The sequence below is a fragment of the Rutidosis leptorrhynchoides genome, chromosome 3 (assembly GCF_046630445.1).
Source record: "Rutidosis leptorrhynchoides isolate AG116_Rl617_1_P2 chromosome 3, CSIRO_AGI_Rlap_v1, whole genome shotgun sequence".
In the NCBI taxonomy this organism is placed as follows: domain Eukaryota; kingdom Viridiplantae; phylum Streptophyta; class Magnoliopsida; order Asterales; family Asteraceae; genus Rutidosis; species Rutidosis leptorrhynchoides.
The window spans coordinates 173,186,038-173,206,062 of NC_092335.1; the positions used below are offsets into that span (position 1 = coordinate 173,186,038).

A 20,025-nucleotide genomic window follows, 5' to 3' on the forward strand; every position below is an offset into this window, starting at 1 on the left:
CAGGTGATAATTCCCGGAACAAGCTACGCAAAGTGATGGTAGTTATTAGTAACATTCAAGTACCTATAAACTCCTTTCATATACTTCATTTAAGACCTTTCATTTAGTGACTTGCTCTTTTCTTATACAAATCTAATCTAATTTAAATATATAACCTGCTGTTAGCGTTGCTGATGAACACCTTTTACAGCATTATGCATCTGATGCAAATGATTGCAGACATGTATCTTATCATTAGAAAATTACTATTAACACCGGATGTTTATGATACTTCTATTGTACTTCAGTTTCAAAGTAATGTAGAGTAATGCGCTTTCAATTTATCTATGGTTAAAAGTAATATAGGTTATTTGATTGTCTCTTATCTTATTTTATTGTAGATGGGTCATATGTTATTAGTGTTATTCATTATCAGTTGTTACAACAGTCAGTGCATGCTACGAATGACTCCTGAAGTACATCTTCTCATAATAATATTACAACTACCACGGAAGGTTAGATATACTTACGTCGTACTTCAGGTTTCATATTTGTATGCTATATGTGTTGTCAACTTCAGGAGTCATGACAGTAACCAACATGGATATCGATTTGGAAATTTGAAGAGTAATTACATTATAAAACTAAGAATTTCTTTAGAAGGGCTGTTTTGCATTTTTTCTCTATTTTTTTTTTTTTTTGAAATTTTTATAGAAGATTATGTAGCATAAGAGTGTAGGGGACTTTATACATTATATTATCTTATGTATTCAACTTTGTAACGCCGACATGGAGTAATGTATGTGTATAATTTATCTGGTTTTATAGTTTGAACTTTACATATATTCAGTCTTTTTATAAATAGTTAATTTATTACTACAATTTAATTCAACTAAATGTTTTTGCTTTGTTTCTTATTCACAATTTTTGTCGATTACATTGATGTGCTCATATATAATATATTATATTCGTAATTGTTATTGACGAAACCCCCGGGTCTTAAGCTACTTTACTTAAATCATCACACTTTTCATAATGTTCATACAAAAGTGCCCGCGAAATCGCGGGCCTTAGACTAGTATATTTAATAAAATAAAATAATTATAATAATTAATAATTAAAATTAATAATTCTAATTTTATAATTAATAATTATAATTATATTATAATTAATAATTATAAATATAATTATAATTATAATTAACTCCTTTAAAAACAAAGGTGGAATTGAGTTGATGTAACCAAATAAACCGGGTTAGAAGCTCGATCCGGTTCATTTATCGATATATAAATAACCCGGGGGCTAGAAAACCCTCCATAACACAGCCAGCGTACACACTTCACACACTCACATCACAAAATTAGGGTTCTTATAAAAACACATTTTCAGCTTAAAATTCAAATCAAATTTAAAATAAACAATGGCTCTTGGATCGCAGCCGCTTGATATACTCGGAGATCGTCAATCCGGTCAAGATGTTCGCACTCAAAATAGTAAGTATCTATTTTTCTTAAACCCTAATTTCTTCATATACATATATTTTTAGACATATACCTATAAGAATATGTATATATTTCGTTGCAGTTACTGCTTGTCAATCTGTTTCAAATATCGTGAAGACTTCACTAGGTCCTGTTGGACTTGACAAGGTAATTTATCTGATATTAATTTGATATGAAATACTCTGTTTCGTTGGTGTTAATTAAGTTAGGGTTTTGTGTATTTTAGTGCCCTAATTAGAAGCTTTTTGTGTATTACATATGGTATTTATGTATTTCTTGAGCTCAATAGGCAAAATGAAGGGACGAGATTTGTGATCTATGGTGGTTAGTACTTAAGTCTATATTGTATCCTTTATGTTATCGTTTGATGAGATTTGTTTTATATAAATTTGGATATTTTAGCATTGCCCTAGTATTTTGAAGTAATGTTCTGGTACAGAGTGATTGATTAGTGGTTAGAGCGATTACTTTGTTTAAGAATCTGAGTTTTGGATGAAGATAATATTTTTACCGTCATCATTTTCCCTGATTACATAGCATCTGTTTCTCGTCACATAAAGTTGCTATTCAGGACTTTTGTTAGTTTACTTAGTGTTTTAGCATAATATTTTCAGTTTACCTAGATTGAAATCATATTCTTTTAATTAATTCAATATCTGGCTAAAATGAATCAACCGAGTGTATTTCATGTGTGTGTGTGTGTGTGTGTGTGTTTAGATGTTGGTCGACGATATTGGGGATGTAACCATTACGAACGATGGTGCTACGATTCTCAAGATGTTAGATGTTGAGCATCCTGCTGCCAAGGTATGACATGAATATTCCATCTTCTATTTCATTTATTGTTTTTTATTTTATTGCCTGTTTGTATGTTTATTTTATTGCCTGTTTGTATGTTGGATGTGCTGTAACTTATGGTTCAATAGGTTCTTGTTGAATTGGCTGAGCTTCAAGATAGAGAAGTAGGAGATGGTACTACTTCAGTGGTCATTATAGCAGCTGAGTTACTCAAGGTACTCTATCAAGTGTATACATCTTGTTTTGATCTGCATATGATATGATTCTGAAGACATAGTTATGTACATATGTGTATGTATTTGTGTCCTGCTGAAAAATATTTATTAATCCCATGTTTCTAAATATCTTGCAGAGAGCAAATGATCTTGTCAAGAATAAGATTCACCCAACATCTGTAATAAGTGGCTACAGAGTGAGTGCTATCCAATATATTCTGATTAAGGCTAAATGATTGCAAACATTTTTGTACTCCTGGATAATTTTTTGTGTTTACAGCTTGCAATGAGAGAAGCATGCAAATATGTTGAAGATAAGCTGGCTGTTAAGGTAATGCTCTTTATACGTATTATAGCAACCTACCAAAAGTTATCTTTAACTAGAATCAATGTGTAATGACATATTGACATGGATGGTTTCAGACCCTGTATTCTTGATATTATATTAAGTTGTATTATGTTTTTTTAATAGGTTGACAAGCTTGGAAAGGATTCTCTTATCAACTGTGCAAAGACAAGCATGTCTTCGAAGTTGTTATCGGGCGACTCCGACTTCTTTGCTAATCTGGTATGCTTTTGTTAAAAAAGTTTCCAAAATAGAAGCTCTTTTTTACTCGTATGTGGGAAAATGATTACGTTTCACAGGATTATTTCGCTCTTGCATCGTGAAAATTGTTGCTAATATTCTTAGTTTTTAATGCTGAAGAAATAACTTGCGTTTGGTTCCATCTTCAGGCTGTTGAGGCAGTACAATCGGTTAAAATGACCAATGCACGAGGTGAAGTCAAGTATCCAATCAAGGTTTGTTCTTGGTATTGTCATTACTTTTCTTCTTTCTTTGTGGTGCAGACTTGTTAATTTTTGAATATTGTTTAATAGGGAATTAATATCCTTAAAGCTCATGGAAAAAGTGCTAAAGAAAGCTACTTGATGAAAGGTTATGCTCTTAATACTGGGCGTGCAGCTCAAGGAATGCCAATGAGAGTTTCCCCTGCAAGAATCGCATGTCTTGACTTTAATCTTCAAAAGACAAAAATGCAATTGGGGGTTCAGGTTTTAGTGACCGACCCTCGTGAGTTGGAGAAGATCCGTCAAAGGTAATTAAATTTCTTGCATTTAAAACTACAAATTTAAGAAAAGAAATTGAGTCGATTGTTACTATGGTTGCTAACTAATACTTTACAGAGAAGCTGATGTGACCAAAGAACGCATTGAAAAGATTTTAAAGGCTGGTGCTAATGTTGTTTTAACCACAAAAGGAATTGATGACATGTCTCTCAAGGTAAGTGGGATATTGTGAATGGTATAGTTTTGTTTGCTGAACATGTTCTAAATAGATCAAATTTCTAATGATTTATCTTCTTCCACCTCAGTATTTTGTGGAGGCTGGTGCAATTGCTGTGAGACGTGTGCGTAAGGAGGATTTACGCCATGTTGCCAAGTCAACAGGTGCAACTGCGGTTTCAACGTTTGCTGACATGGAAGGAGAGGAAACATTTGATTCATCATTCCTGGGATATGCAGATGAAGTTGTGGAAGAACGCATTGCCGATGATGATGTCATATTGATAAAAGGAACTAAAACAACAAGTGCAGTATGTGATATTATTCATTCATTTTCAGATTCAAACAGTCGGTATTTAGTATAAGTAATAATCATATAATGTTATATATTACTGATTCTTTTTGTTATAATGTCAACAGGTTTCCTTAGTTCTCAGAGGCGCTAATGACTATATGCTTGATGAGATGGATAGAGCTTTGCATGATGCTTTATGTATCGTCAAGAGAACCCTTGAATCCAATTCTGTAATATCTCCACTTGTTATCGTTACAAAAGTAATATATGTATACATGTATGTATACATGTATATATACATGCTTATGTGTACTAACGTTTGGTAATATGTTTGATTAGGTGGTTGCGGGTGGGGGTGCGGTTGAGGCTGCGCTATCTGTCTTTTTGGAATATCTTGCTACAACTTTGGGATCACGTGAACAGTTGGCACTAGCCGAATTTGCCGAAGCGTTGTTGATTATCCCCAAGGTGTGATGTGGTCCAATTTTGCATTTGTAATTTTACGTTATTTGTTCTTTATATTAACTTCTATTATATACAGGTTCTTGCAGTAAATGCTGCAAAAGATGCAACTGATTTGGTAGCCAAACTGCGTGCATATCACCACATTGCACAAACTAATGCTGATAAGAAACATCTTACTAGGTAAGATCTTCTCATTGAGTCGATGATTGTTGATCATTCTGGATTTTATTTTGATTTTGATTTTGATGTTGTTTTTTGTTTGCAGCATGGGTCTCGACCTAGTAAAGGGCACAGTCCGTAACAACCTAGAAGCTGGTGTAATTGAACCTTCAATGAGCAAAGTGAAGATATTGCAGGCAAGTTATTAGATAATTGTTTAAAACTAATAATTTATTTATTGGGGCATTATTGACCCGTTTACTCTTATGAATGGGTCGATTTAAATTGGGTACTCTGTCTTACATCTCAGAAGGGTAATAAAAAATCTTTCTAATCGAAACATTTCAAGCTATTAAAAGTCACTGGTTTTCAAATGATATAATTTCTATATTCAAGGATTTTTTTTTTGTTTGTTTAAGTAGTACAAGACTTCAGTTATGCTTAAATAGAGGTTACTCGTTTGGCTCGATACTTAACTCACCTATGTTTCCATCTCATAGATGGTGGTGTACTTTTAATACTTGAATTATAAAAAAAATGTTGTTTTGTCACAGTTTGCAACTGAAGCAGCTATAACAATACTTCGAATTGATGACATGATCAAACTGGCCAAGGATGAGAATGATGGTCAAGAATAATTCATTTTTCTTGATATGATATTTGCTAGACTCCGACTATCTTTTCATTGCTTCATGTTTTGTTTTTGTTTTTTGTTTTTTTTTTTTGGGAAAGTTTTGATGATATTGATGTTTGTAGTACAAGTCTTAACTTTCTTCAAGTAGATGTAGATCAATGGTATTGTACTGTTGGATTTTGAGACGGTTCTTGTTTTATGTGGAAACTTGGAATGGTAGCTGAGAAACGTTCTAGTTCTTGGTGAATTTATCCTGAAATTAATTCTCAAAGAGCGAGGTTGAAAAAGGTGTGAAACGGGTTTGAATGGTCGAGACGGGGTCGAGATGGAAGCTGCGTTGACTTTTAAATACACACACACATATTAAAGTTAAAAAACTTTCGTTGATTAATTTGTACCTATAATTACTATTACCGCTTATATAATACAAAAACGGCCAAACTACGTCAATTTGATTGATTTGGTCAACCTTTGATCGACTTTATCCGATTTTTCGACATTTGTCCGGCATGACCTTCTCCGTGACCTGACGTTTGACTTTTGACTTACTTATTAGACGTCGAGACGGAGTTAAGACGGTTACTAAAATGCGCAACGGCTGCGGAGTAGTGTATGCATTTTAATTTTGGTTGTATTCGTGCCTTTCTTTGTTGAGGCTTAAGGGTTGGTTTGGATGGTTAGGTGCTGTTTGTTTTTTAAGATGTTTTTGTCTGAAGTCTGCAAACCACATCTGTAAAGAAGATGTGGCTTGAAGGTCTGTAAAATGAACATTGAAGACTGTTTGTTTTTTTGTCTGCTAAATACTACGGAGTAGTATTTAAAATAGCGAGTTATTATAAAGTGATAATATGGATTTTAAATTAAGTACTTTTTAAACCATTACTAATTAATAAGAACTCAATGAGAATAAACAACTTAAAGTAAAAAAAAATCAAAAATCAGCTCATCTAGCTTCCTCTTTTGGGATCAACTATTCTTAAAATTTGATGGTTGCCAACTCGATTTACTCGATAATACTAGTAAGAAAAAATTCATATATATAAATTTGTAATTGGTCTCTCAGTAACAAAGTACCATACGAGCTTTACTCAAATTGTATAATTGGTCTCTCAATTAGTTAACCATACGAGCTTTCCCTCAAAATTCATACAACTGGTCCATTCAAGAAATTAATACAATTTAAACGTAATTGTATTTTGAACAATCGATGTGTGTATGGGTATGTTTTTTAATATGTAGTATTTGAAAGGTGTTAGTAAGTGGGGAATGTTTGGACAGTTAGGGAAGAAGGTGTAAATAAATCAGGGTAAAATGTCTTCTAATGTTAGAAGCAATAATTTAGTTCTTCTTGCTTGAAGACATATAAAGATCTTATTTCATCTTATGTCTTCGGAAAAAAACGTCTTCCCGCCCGCAGACATAAGATATAATAAGGTCTTCAATGCAAAAAACAAACACCACGTTAGAGTTTTTCTTTTTTATTACTCCGTAGTTGGTAAACAGTACATATCGATCGATATTAATATCTTAAAATGAGATGATCTCTATTTTCTAACCGTGTTACTTGTCCATTTGGCTGGTCTATTAGAACGTGAATGGATAACGTATATATATTTTTCTTTATAACATGCGTTTGAAGATTATTTGGTTAAGCCTCTTATACATCTATAGCTGAAGCTTAAATGTCGATAACAATCTTCTGATGCGAGAACATTTATGTTCTCTCTTTGACCCTTCCCAACTCTTTTTGACTTTTTTTGTCTACATTGTGTGGCTTGCTTCTAGACAAGTTTGAATTTATGAGCTCATGTGAAAATGCCAGCAGAGGTTGTGTTCCTTCTGTCGTGTTGAAAAGGTCATCCTCTTCAACGTTCTTTTTTGGATTCGGCTTCAAACAATGTGGTGATTGATAATTTTGTCAATAAGAGTCCGAATGATTTCAAGACCTTCGTGCCCAAATTTGACAAATCTAATGATTCTCGAAACAAGTTACCTTTGGTTGTGGATTTGGATGACGTGAGTCCTTTTCCCGAATTCCCCTTTTGTTTTTGACTAGATGATGTCAAACATGGTGGTTGGGTTTGAAAAGGTTGAAGCCGTTCTTATTAATTCCGACGACTTGCTTAAGAATTCAACTAAAGTAAAGAATCCAAGAAGAAAACGTCGGGTGGAAGGTGCCGAGATGGAGAAATTTTCGAAATTCATCAAGGATGCGTGATAGTTCGTTGGCTTTTATGTTGTCGTGATGAAGATGGTTTCTAATTTTTCACCACACGTTTGATTGATTACTCTCTTTATTTATTCTTTAGGTTAGTTCTTTAGTGTTTATTTTGTTGTCCATTTTGTTATTTACTCCGTACATCTTGTGGTTTCGCCGTGAGCTTTTGTTAGGTTTATGTTCTAATAGAGTTCGGTAGTCTATTTGGTTGCTAGGGCTTCATTTGATGAAGTCCTCAATTTGTAAATAATGTTTCTTAATTTCCCAAAAAAAAAGAAAGAAAAAAAATCACAACTAACTTATCTTGTGATGGTTGGTGAACTATTTTATCTCATTAGTCTTATTCGTCGATATTCGATATCAAAAGTGAACCCGGCGAACAACAGTTGGCTACTAAAAGATGACTTGTAGCTGGCTAATAAAGATGAATTTACACTATTAAAATTAGCCAATCGGATGGGCAGTCAGTTACGTGTACAACAAAATTAGAAACCAGTACATGTGGTTGCAATGGCGAATCCATCTTTGTAAGGCAGTCAGTTCACGTGTGCAACTAAATTTTGAATGAGCCGAATGTCTGTTGAATATTTCAACGATACTAAGATTAGACACCATTTCGAGCCCCCGCCATTTGAATACTCTTCCCCATACTTCAAAAGTGTGTTTGCATAATACTAATGCGTGATCAAACGACTCTTTGCTATCGTCACAAAGAGGGCAAAGTACCGAATGTTGGTCAACACCTCTTTTATCTAATTCGGATTGGACGAGAAGTCTATCAAGTTTTGCTCGTAGTCTATCAAGTTACCCCCACATTTCCAATCTCCAAGTCTACATGAATAATGTTCGTCTAAATACTCATCACCGATCTAGGCTCAACGGCTTCACTCGATGACCGCCTCTCCTTTTTTGTTTTCCTCCTTTAGCTGCATGCGGATTCCCTTCATTTTGCCTTCGTTTTCTCTTTCTCTTGGGTCTCACCGTAATGCTTCTCCTCCTCTGTCACGTTTCCGAGCTTGTTGTGGCTCTCCGGTTAGTTTGTTGCTTCGTCGAAAATTGTGCTCTTATTACCGGAGTTAGTTTTCTGGTGGCGCTGCTTTCTTTGACTAGGAGACGGGTATCCAAGGATGGAGATCTCGTTTAAATATTTTTGGGGAGATCTCGACATCTTTGAAATTTTTTTTGAGAGATCTCTTACGTTCACCTTTTATTTTTATTTTTTTTAAATATAAATATATAAAAATAATTAAATATATGTATAATTGTATACACTTATACGAGATTTTACAAGAAAATTCGAGAAATGAGCGAGAAAATTTGAGGAATCGTGACTTTGACCATGTTTTACCCCATTGACTGAGAAATACCTTTCAAAAACGAGATCTCGGGAAGATCCCGGGAAGAAATAATGAGATTTACAACACTGCGAATACCCCATTGGCACTTTGGATCTCTGATTTGGTGGTTGCTGAGATTATTGTCTGCTAATTCCATGATATGGTGGCGTTGTGGTTGGTGGTGATTGAGTGTTTGGAATGTAAGAACTTTGTCGATTAACCCCAAACGACATTTCACAACACATGTAACGACCAAAAAATGCTCACTTAATAGTGTACATATAATTTCAAGCAAATTTCCAAGTTAATCATATTCAATAATTATATTTGATCCGTTATATGTTTATTGTCCATTATTTATTGAATGTTCTAAATTAGTTATAACTTCTATAAATAGATAAGAATTTAGAAATACTTATATTGTATGTATGTAAGATATATATGTAAAAGGTAAGTGGTAAAACCGTAATGTATAAATAAAAATAATTCAATGATCATATTCTAAAACGGCATATTTTTGTGAAGTGAACGTTAATATGTGATGGAGGGAGTAACTATTTAAGGTTTAATGATTGAGAGGTGATCCTGACACACCACTTTTTGATCTATATACACTTTTATCTCAAACTTACGCCTCTAAATTCTAGAAAATTGAACTTATATTATTATTATAATTATAAGTGTAATATAATTAAGGGAGGTGATTCTCACACACCACTTTTTGATCCATGTACACTTTTGTGACATATAATCACATTTCTGCCCTTAAGAAGTTGAACGTATATTATTATTACATGTATAATTAAGGTTAAAATATGTAATTATGTGTAAATGGATCAAAAAGTGATGTGAAGACAGTCTCCCTATAATTAACGGTAAAATAGATTAAAAATAAGTGTAAATAGAATCAGCTCCCTTAAGGCTCAAGGATTAAGAATAAATAAATATCGACTAAAACACACATTAGAAAAACAAAAAGTAAACAAGCCAATTCTTATTTCATTAATTTTGAACGCCACTGGTGCACGTGGCACCTACAATTAAGCAACAAGAAGAAAATCAACACACACAAAATGCACCACCAACAACACACACGACCACCACTACTATTCACCGGAAACCCTACCGTATCTTCGCCGGAATCTCAAAAAGACGCACCGCCAAAACAAGTATCACTAGCAATGGATCGTTTAGCTGATGCTGCACGTCTGATCGCCGATATTAGACTCGGCGCCGATCGTCTTCTCGAAGCCCTATTTATCGCCGGTGAACAACCACATCTATCTAACAATAATAATAAACCTGTGCAGTTGATCCTTCAAGAAGGTGCTTCTATGCGTCAGTATATGCAGGATCTACGAACGATTGGTAACTAATTAATCTCAGTTTATCAAATTTTCAGTTTCTAGGGTTTGTATTTTGAATGAGTACCGTACAGTTGACTTGTTGACTCAATGTTTAGTTTGAAAAATTGAAATTTGTATTATCTGTGAGATTTAGTTTGTATACGATAAGTAGTACTAGGTGCACGTAACTGTATCCAACTTATATTGTATGTAGTGCACTTCAAAAGGTCTTATGCTTTGCTATTGCAGTGTATCTGACCTGTTATGATCTGTAAACAGATGACGTAGCAGGTATTTGGGCAAGCTTATATACTTATGGGGTAAATGAAATTAAAAAAACAAATACTCCGTAATTAATAGGCTCAGTTTCAACAGATTATGAGCTCATTAGCTTTAGATGATGTTTGATTAGGATTACGTGACAGCTTATATGTTAAAAGTTGTCGTTTTTATTTGTTGACGAGGTAGATATGAGATACATACCCATGTTCGATTGTTTGTTGATACACTGCATACAATACATGATGAGTTGTATACATTTCTGTTCACCAAATTGTCAAATATTTGATATATGCCTTCAACGTTAGAATTATTCAGTGTAACTATAGGTTTGTGCCTTAATGTGTATTGAATTTCAATACATGAGAATTTGTTTTAGAGAAAGTTTGAAATTTTTTTCTTATCTTTTTGCTTTTGGTAGGAAGGCAATTGGAAGATTCTGGTGTTCTTAACGAATCACTTAAGTCAAGAAGTAATTCATGGGGGCTTCACATGCCTTTAGTTTGTCCAGATGGTGCTGTTGTTGCATACGCTTGGAAACGGCAACTTGCTGGTCAAGCTGGTGCATCTGCTGTTGACCGGACCAGGTTTGACTAACTTACTAGGATATATATATATATATATATATACAACAACAACAACAACAGTACCCAATACCACTTGAGTGGTGTATGGGGGAGGTGAGATGTAGACAATCCTTCCCTTATCCGAGAATAAAAACAAGTCATTTCTCCACCCAGAAAAGTAGAGAAAGTCATCCCTCTCTTTATTCGGCGGATAAAGAGATTGCTTCCGAGTGGACCTCCGGCCTTTTTTTATTTATTTATAAAAAAAAAAAAAAAAAAAAAAAAAAAAAAAAAAAAAAAAAAAAAAAAAAAATTTCATGGGTTTAAAAGTCTCCCTGAAAATCAATTTAGGCTCTAAGCGGCTAAAAAATACTAATACTAGTACTAGTGTTAGTAAAAAATAGTTAAAAGCAATAGTAATAATATTAATACCACAAATAATATTAATAATTAATATTAACACACCCATAATACAATAATAGTAATAATAATAATAATAATAATAATAATAATAATAATAATAATAATAATAATAATAATAAAAATAATAATAATAAAAGTAATAGTAGTAGTCGTAATAGTACCAGTACTAGTAATACCAAGAGTATTATAGTAGTAGTAACAATAATAAAAATAATACTAATAGTAATAGTAATAATAATAATAATAATAATAATAATAATAATAATAAAAATAATAGTAATAATAAAAATAATAATAATAAAAATAATAATAATAATAAAAACTAACAATAATAATATAGAGATAATAATAATAATAATAAATATAGTAATAATAATAATAAAAAAAGTAATAAAAAGCAAAAAAAAAGCAAAAGTAAGAAACCTAATGAGAAATACTATTAAAAATAAAAAATAACATAATAGGACGTAACCCTACTCGACTATTCTAATTCTAGCCCTCCACGCACCCCTATCAGAAGTCATGTCCTCAGTCAGCGAAAGCTCCCTCATGTCGAGCCTAAGTCTATCCATCCACCTACGTGTAGGTCTACCCCTTCTCCTTACGCCATCGACCGTGAGTGCCTCGACTCTCCTTACCGGGGCAATACGAGGTCGCCTCATCACATGCCCAAACCATCGAAGCCGTTCTTCCCTTAGCTTGTCGATGATGCTACAGACTCCAAGGTTTTCCCTAAACACACCATTTGGGATCCTATCTAACATGGTTTTACCACACGTCCACCTAAGCATCCTCATTTCTGCTACTTCCATCCTTCTCTCTTGGGCCTTCGTCATTGGCCAACATTCTGATCCGTACAACATGGCAGGTCTAATAGCTACTTTAAAGAATTTCCCTTTTAATTTGAGTGGGATCTTCTTGTCGCACAAGACCCCTTTCGCCGCTCTCCACTTCAACCAACCTACCTTAATACGATGAGTCACGTCTTCGTCTATCCTCCCCGATTTGTGGAGGACCGAACCTAGATATCTAAACGACTCTTGTGGGTGCAATATCTGAACCTATATATATATCTGTTGTGTTCAAGTTCAAAACCTAACATTGGTCCAATTGATATTTAGGCTAGCTCTGAAGGCGTTTACTGATCAAAAAAGACGTTTTTTTCCTCATCTTGATGAGGAATCTTTAAACGGGCCGGTCTTAAAAAAGCATCGTGGGACCCGAACCCCAACCGTGAGTCATCAAGAGGAGTTCAGTGAAATGAGAACTGTGTTAGATGTTTTAACAGAGCTGGAAAAAGAAGTTCCAGAAGCTAAAACTGCTACTTATCAACGATTGGATTGGTTAAAACGAGCCTCATTACTCCCTGGTGAAACTTTGGATGAATTAGTGAAAGATGATAATGATTTTCATATGAGATCAGGATCTGGTGGTGCACATGTAAATGATCAAATTGCTGTAATTGAGTTGTTGATTCCTTCTGTTTTTAGAGCAGTAATTGCATTACATCCAACTGGTTCAATTGTTCCTGATGCAGTATCTTTCTTTTCACCAGATGAGGTATTAATCATTAATCATTATAAGGATTAATTGTAGTTGACTGATTGTACTTTATATATGAAAAATTTGTGATGATCTTTTTGAACTTTTAATGAAGGGTGGTAGCTATGTACATGCAAGAGGGATTTCAACCTTTCACGTGTTTAGGAACATCACGGTAGAATATTTAAGATATTTTCACACATTATATGTTGATACATCATTTAAGCTTCAACTATATGTAACATATTTTTAAATTTTTTTTTTTGTTTTTGATTGCAGGAACATGCTGCCATGGCTCCACAACATTTTCTTGGTATCAATGCCGAAACAGCACTATATAATTTACTGGTATATTCTCCATTTATGTTCATTTTTTTTTTTTTTTTACTTTATTTGGGTGAAGAATATTACCCCAGTAAATAACTTTTAAGTAAAAAAAAGAGATAATACACTATGTACAAAGATTGTGGAATACCACATAGCTCTAATACATACTATGAAACAGAGATGCTCTATGTTAACTTTTTAATATCTTATGCCTAAATATTATTGCAGCATTGGATATGCAGCTATCATACTCTATTCACAAAAGTCTGCAGGTATACAATATCATAATCTTCTTTCTTTAGTATAACATATACATAATGTTGAAGATGAGATGAATATATTAAAATATATATATTTGGTGCAGTAAATGTGGGAAGCTACTATCAATGGACAAAGAAATAGCTTTGCTTTTACCTCCTGTTCAACGCCCATACCGAAACTTTAAACATTCGTCAACTAAAGATAAGGGCATCAATGATATTCCAGCGTATCACATTGGTTGTTTTCCCCAAGAAGCATTATAGTTTAGATGTAGTAATATGAACTTTAGATTTGTAGATACTAGAAGGTCCCTCCCTTTTATCAATTCAATCTAGTTTTTCACAACTAACAAAGGCAAACTACTTTGTTGTAGAGCCTGTTTTTGTATCTGTTTGTGACAGCATTCTAATTTTGTGATAACTTGAATCAAGACACCTGATTTGAATATCAGGTGCATCGGCTTCTCATTGTAATAACTTGGGTTCATTGTTTTGTCAAGAGAGGTAAGAAATAAACTGTGATTGTAACTTAATCATAGTTATATACGAGTAGTAAGTCATATTATTTGAGCTCTGGTTAAATAACCATGATCCTATATACAAACTAAAGCATATCACAATTCTGGATAAGCGATAATTACATACTACGATGTGTTTTCTGCAACAATAGAGGTCCTTAATCAACCTCATATTTCATTTGATTCCTCTTCGAATTGAATTTTGGACATTTGTGCAGTCTTCAAGTTTCATATGGAACACAACGTCCCACATTTGTACACTAAAGAGACTTGTATTGGCTTGTCTTCCATCTTATTTGGACTAAAAGTGTACTGTTTATAGGATTAATAACCGGGCCAGCATTGGTACCGGACTGCATGGGCGATGATCTAGGACTAGGAGATCAAGGGCGTTATAATTTTATGTTGAACTTGAATATCAAAAGAGTTTCAATTAAAAAACGGACTAAACATCATTTAGATATCCTATATGGAATTTCTAATAATAACATCAGGAATGTTTAATAACTTTATTCGACTAAGCTACAACCTTATAAAAAAAGCCTTTTGTTTGCAATCAAATTTTAATAAGCTCTTTTTTTGAAATTCAGACTAGATTATTAATACTACTTTTCGGGATATTCGTTGGCCTTACTGTTGTCCTTATTCTATGAAGGCAATAGAAATGTTCTGTTTCTATTTTTTACTGAATTTGATTACTTACTCCATTTCAATTTAATTTTATTGTCTAGTATTTATATTTGAACTGTTCTGAATTAATTATTCACTTTTATAAATATATATACATATAGAATTTGAATTTTTACCATTCGTGACGAGGACCATCAATGTAACTTGTGCAAACTATGATGACTAACCATGTCAAAAGAAAGTACACGGATCATTCTGTTAATTTAGGGCAGTGTAAAGTCGTAAACTAAATGGAAGTGATTCGTACACAATCAAATTTTATTCGTACACAACCACACATGCTTTATTTATGATGTATATTACAACACTTTAATGCATGTATAATTGTGTACGGATAAAATTTGTTTGTGTACGGATCATCACCCCTAAACCAAAGGGATCAATCACACAACTCTTTTCTTATTAATATTAATATATAAATTTATAATTATAATTATAATTATAATTATAATTATAATTACAATTATAATAAAATTCATTATAATTGTAATAAATGCTATATTTAATAACTTTCTTATTATAACTAAAAAAAGACTTTATTATGTTACCATTAATATTTGTTGATACAACTAATATATTTATTATGTACTACATATTATATTATATTCTTTAATAATGAATGCTCTTCAAGTATTAAATGAAATAACTATTATTACATTACATATATGTATAAAATATATATAATAATTTTTGATACAATATTACTCCGTATTACATAAGGATTGTTTATACATAAGTTTTAATCACTTGTTTTTCAAACACCTCACGTTTGTGTAATGGCAAATGAACGTTTGAGGTATCGGATGTCTGCATTATACGTGACTGTATTTGCGCATTTGTTAGTAGTATCCATTACTACACTTGTGCTATTTTGGCTCATCAAATTAAGGGAAGGTTTTGCTTTGAAATCAGATATCAAAATGAAGATTTTTAATGTAAGTTTTATGAGTAAACTTATCTTATTTGCCACTAAACTTATTGCTAGGAAGAGTATGTAATTAGATCGCACATACGTCCGCTTTTAGATTTTTAAAAATTATAACTTTCATGTTTTGATCTAATATTTTTCTGTTGTACAAGTTTTAAGTAGTTTTTGTTGGTTTGATTTGCAGTTGCATCCGCTTCTAACGATTCTTGGATTCATAGTTTTCTCAGGGGAAGGTAAGTAGTAGTTTACAATACTATTCAACTTGTTTAAGACAAAATTACACGGAATTACACGTAGTCTTTTTTTCTTACATGGACAGTCCTCGTATTTGTCAGAATTACGTGAGAAGTTTCAATGGCTAACTACCGTTAAAAAATCTCGTTAAATCCCCACATGCCTAGCATGTGAGGGTAAAGGCATCAATTTAGTTCCCTTTCTGGCTTTGTTAAGAAAACATATAGACATTAAAAGGAATAAAAGTTGCATCATTTCAAATTGTGGTTAAATAACCAAAATAAACTTTCACTCAAAATTCTATTTTACATTATTTTTTAACAGCAGATTGGGATCAACCAGGGAGGATTAAATCACCCACGTGTTTATCTCCCGCAGTGGCATAACCCGCCCCAACTGTTGTCTAGGAGGAAACTCGCCTCAATCCGAGGGCATGGGCGGTAAAAACCCCCTCCCCCACTGCCCCCACAACGCGATGTGTGGAAGCCACCCTTGGGTGGAATTCAAAGGTTAATGGACAACCTTGTTTGCAATGATGCACCCCACGAGACTCACGAGAGTCGAACTGATGAGTTCTATTTACATATAACCTTTTTATGAGTTGTAGCCAAAACTTATGAGCTAATGCTATATTGGATCAGCAATACTCACATACAAGGCGATACCGGCTTCAAGACCAGTTCTAAAACTAATTCACTTCATATTTCACTTGATTGCGCTTACAACTGGAATTTTGGGCGTTTATGCGGTCTTCAAATTTCACAATGAAGTTGCCATTGCACATATGTACACCTTACATTCCTGGATCGGCTTGTCTACTATCTGCTTATTCGCTCTGCAGGTAATCACTAAATCCTTTTATTTATTTTATATTTATTTTTTATTCTATTGAAAGCCAATGCCTCAAGCCGCGTAGTTGGTGGGGATTGAACCTGGGTCTCCTTTGGAGATTCTTTATTTTGAATCCTATTATTTTACTCTGTGTTTACAAATCCACATGTACTAACACACATTTATGAAAAATGCAAGTTGTTAATTGGGCTTGTCACATTTGTGTACCCGGGTGCTGAGTCAGCAACGCGGGCAAGGTTCGCTCCATGGCATGTTTTCTTCGGTGTAGTCATATTTTACATGGCAATAGTGACTGTTGAAACTGGATTATCAGAGAACTTCATCTTTAAAAAGCTGCAACATGGTCAAGAAGCACTCATGGTCAACTTTATAGGATTATTGATACTACTTTTCGGGGTAGCTGTTGGCCTTACTTCGGTCCTTTCTCTAAGGAGGAAATAGTCTTTTCGTCCAAATAAATGTATGTTAAGATATTCCGACTCTGCGTAATGGATTTGTTATATAGTTTCAGTCCTTTAGAGTTGTTTAACATGTTGCAAATGAAGGGTTTAATCCTATTATAAAGTTAACCAATAACCAACTTGTTTTATTTTTTGGCAACTCCATTTTCAATAGTTTAACTTTACAAAACAGTCGGAGCCGTTTATAAACTGGTAACTATCATAAAAGCCGATATAAGGTGGTAATATGATATTGTTTCCTAGTCAAAATTGTTTAAAAGAGACACTCAGTAGCTGCATATCGGTAACTTTTGACCATTTCGACTTTGTTCTCAACATAGATTGTGAAAGCCTTAGATAAATATTATTTGAACCTATGATGATTTTGATCACTAAACCACATATGATAAGCTTTTCTGTTCAGGTTACCATGAAACATGAATATGTTTACTTTAGTGTACGGAGTCTAACGAGATTAATCTCTTACTGTTTCCAAACTCTTTTTGAATCCGAGACCTATATATTGCAAAGATCTGAGGGTCTCAACTGAACCTCGTAGTGAGGATTTGATCACAAACACATATTTAAAATAAAAGAATAATTTATTTTAATTTTAATGTACACAGTCTTAACGGAATTAATCTCTTACCGTCACTGAATTGGCACTGACTGGTGATCATGTAAAGGACGTGTCCCATAATTTCAAAGTCATCCCTCACAACAGGTTGGGTGATGGCATTGCCTTGGCTGGTTCAGGTGGCCTTATGCCATAGATTTTTGATCCGCCATTTTTGAATCAATTGACTTAGGAGAGCTGGTTAGAGTCTCAAATGAAAGATGGTTGATCCACTTCAACCTCGAATGTTTCTAGCCTCTTACGCGATGGTTTCCAAAACTGCTTCTACGGATCTGAAAACAGATAAAAAAGTGGAGACTTATTGGGTCGGTGCATACACTACCTGTAATCTGTCAAAACACAAACACTAAACCGATTACGAGCACCGACACTAAACAAGATAAGAACAAATAATAAAGAAAAATAAAATAAAGCTAACTAATCACAAATTAGCGGACAATCTCAAAATGACACAATTGTCCCCGACAGCGGCGCTAAAAACTTTATATGTAAAACTGAGTTGTAATTTACTAATGGAAATGTACCGATTTAAAGACTAAAACACAACTAGGCAAGTGTACCTAATCGTACAGGTAGTACAAAAACTGATAAAGTCCGGTGATCGTCCTCACGACCATTCTAAGCACAACTCAAGATTGTATAAACTAAAATGTAATTAATTTAATTAACTAGATGAATATAAAACAAGTAACATATTGGAGGTTTCCGTTTAACGATCGGCAAATCAAGTGATGGTAATAATATTTAAGATAATGTTATTGTATATTCAGGTTAACCGTAAAAAAACAACTAAAGATAATGTGTACTCAGATGAGAACAATATGTTCGTCTAGCGCCTTTTACCATTAGTGTTGGATGCGTTTAAATAAAGACCCAATCGAAAACTAACGTATGAGAATAATGTAGTTGGTTACCTGGAATTCCCCAATGCAGACACAACAATCAAGTTTACAGGGGTGCAAGTCTCCTTGTCACCTAAGACCTCCTAGTTGCGACTAAACAATTCAACTAACATGAAGATTTGAAAAGTGACATTACTCTGGTAATCATCAACAATCACACCAGCTCTCGTTGTGTATGATCCACCCTAGTATCAACTAAGGTTTTAACATAATTCGTTACCGTCTCCGGTTAACGCACAATTACCCAACCCTAAATAGTCAATTAAAATTGTGGCAATAGACTTCAATAAACGTCGCTAAATTAGACAGTCACAAACACCAATTAATCAAAGATTAAGTAACGATAAATAAATGCAATAGACTCCAATGAGTTCTCGCTCTACTAGACAATCACAATTATCAATTAAATCAAACAATAGCTTTAACTAAAAGCATTCAATCATCCAAACTTCAAATTACATACAAAAGATAAACAGTTAACCAATATTACACCCAACACCAAAGTTATTAGTCTAGACAAACATAATTAATTTAACCGACAACCATATTCATGTAAGACCCGAATATTTCATTGTACATATGTTTGTAAGTTATTCAAGTTGTGGGGTTTAGGTTGTATTTAATTAAAAGGCAAAAGAAGCTGAACTGGGCATTTGGCGCGCCGCGCGGCCTTATGGCACGCCGCGCCATTACGGGCTGACAGATTCCTTTTTCTTTTTAAATTAGATATTTTAAGGGCATTTTGGTAAAATCACTTAAGGTCCGACTTTAAGGCTTGGATCAGTTGTTTGGAGTGTCATTTACTCCATATTCACCCACCTTATCATCTTCCAATTAATTCTAGAGAGAGAGTTAGATTCTAGAGTGAGAGAGCTCATATTAAGGAAGAAGAAACTCGAATCGGGTCAAAGTGCAAGCACTAAAGTTGTTCATCTCCTCATTTACTACGTTTTGATAGTTGTGGTAAGCCCTAAACCTAATTTCCTTGTTTTAATTGTTTAAGAGTTAGGGTTTGTGTAGGTAATGAACACTAAAACCCATTTGTTAGTGAATTTGGGTGTTTTGGGTGAAATTGGGTTATGTTGACTCAAAGATGATTAACTAGGGTTTTCAAAGTAGTAAACTATGTTTATGAGCCTAAATTGGTTAGTTAAAGTACTAGCACACTTATATATATGTAAATGGGTGTTAAGTG

General features: G+C 33.6%; 3 protein-coding genes across 3 annotated transcripts; all 3 read left to right on the forward strand.

Moving 5' to 3' along the window:
- Positions 1 to 1,314: 1,314 nt before the first annotated feature.
- On the forward strand, positions 1,315 to 5,569 carry LOC139897011 (T-complex protein 1 subunit alpha). Its single transcript, XM_071879651.1, has 16 exons — positions 1,315 to 1,472; positions 1,564 to 1,628; positions 2,199 to 2,288; positions 2,408 to 2,494; positions 2,632 to 2,691; positions 2,775 to 2,825; positions 2,967 to 3,062; positions 3,230 to 3,295; positions 3,374 to 3,591; positions 3,680 to 3,776; positions 3,868 to 4,089; positions 4,199 to 4,303; positions 4,413 to 4,541; positions 4,615 to 4,718; positions 4,804 to 4,894; positions 5,252 to 5,569. Exons 1-16 carry the CDS (start codon positions 1,400 to 1,402, stop codon positions 5,333 to 5,335), a joined length of 1,638 nt encoding a protein of 545 aa, XP_071735752.1. The 5' UTR covers positions 1,315 to 1,399; the 3' UTR covers positions 5,336 to 5,569.
- A 4,330-nt stretch (positions 5,570 to 9,899) lies between these two features.
- On the forward strand, positions 9,900 to 14,168 carry LOC139897012 (mediator of RNA polymerase II transcription subunit 27-like). Its single transcript, XM_071879652.1, has 7 exons — positions 9,900 to 10,254; positions 10,933 to 11,098; positions 12,622 to 13,060; positions 13,158 to 13,217; positions 13,322 to 13,390; positions 13,598 to 13,641; positions 13,734 to 14,168. The coding sequence occupies exons 1-7, from the start codon at positions 9,960 to 9,962 to the stop codon at positions 13,891 to 13,893; spliced, it is 1,233 nt and encodes a 410-aa protein (XP_071735753.1). The 5' UTR covers positions 9,900 to 9,959; the 3' UTR covers positions 13,894 to 14,168.
- A 1,445-nt stretch (positions 14,169 to 15,613) lies between these two features.
- LOC139900616 (probable ascorbate-specific transmembrane electron transporter 2) lies at positions 15,614 to 17,292 on the forward strand. Its single transcript, XM_071883382.1, has 4 exons — positions 15,614 to 15,772; positions 15,950 to 15,998; positions 16,641 to 16,840; positions 17,029 to 17,292. Exons 1-4 carry the CDS (start codon positions 15,614 to 15,616, stop codon positions 17,290 to 17,292), a joined length of 672 nt encoding a protein of 223 aa, XP_071739483.1.
- The last annotated feature ends 2,733 nt before the right edge of the window (positions 17,293 to 20,025 follow it).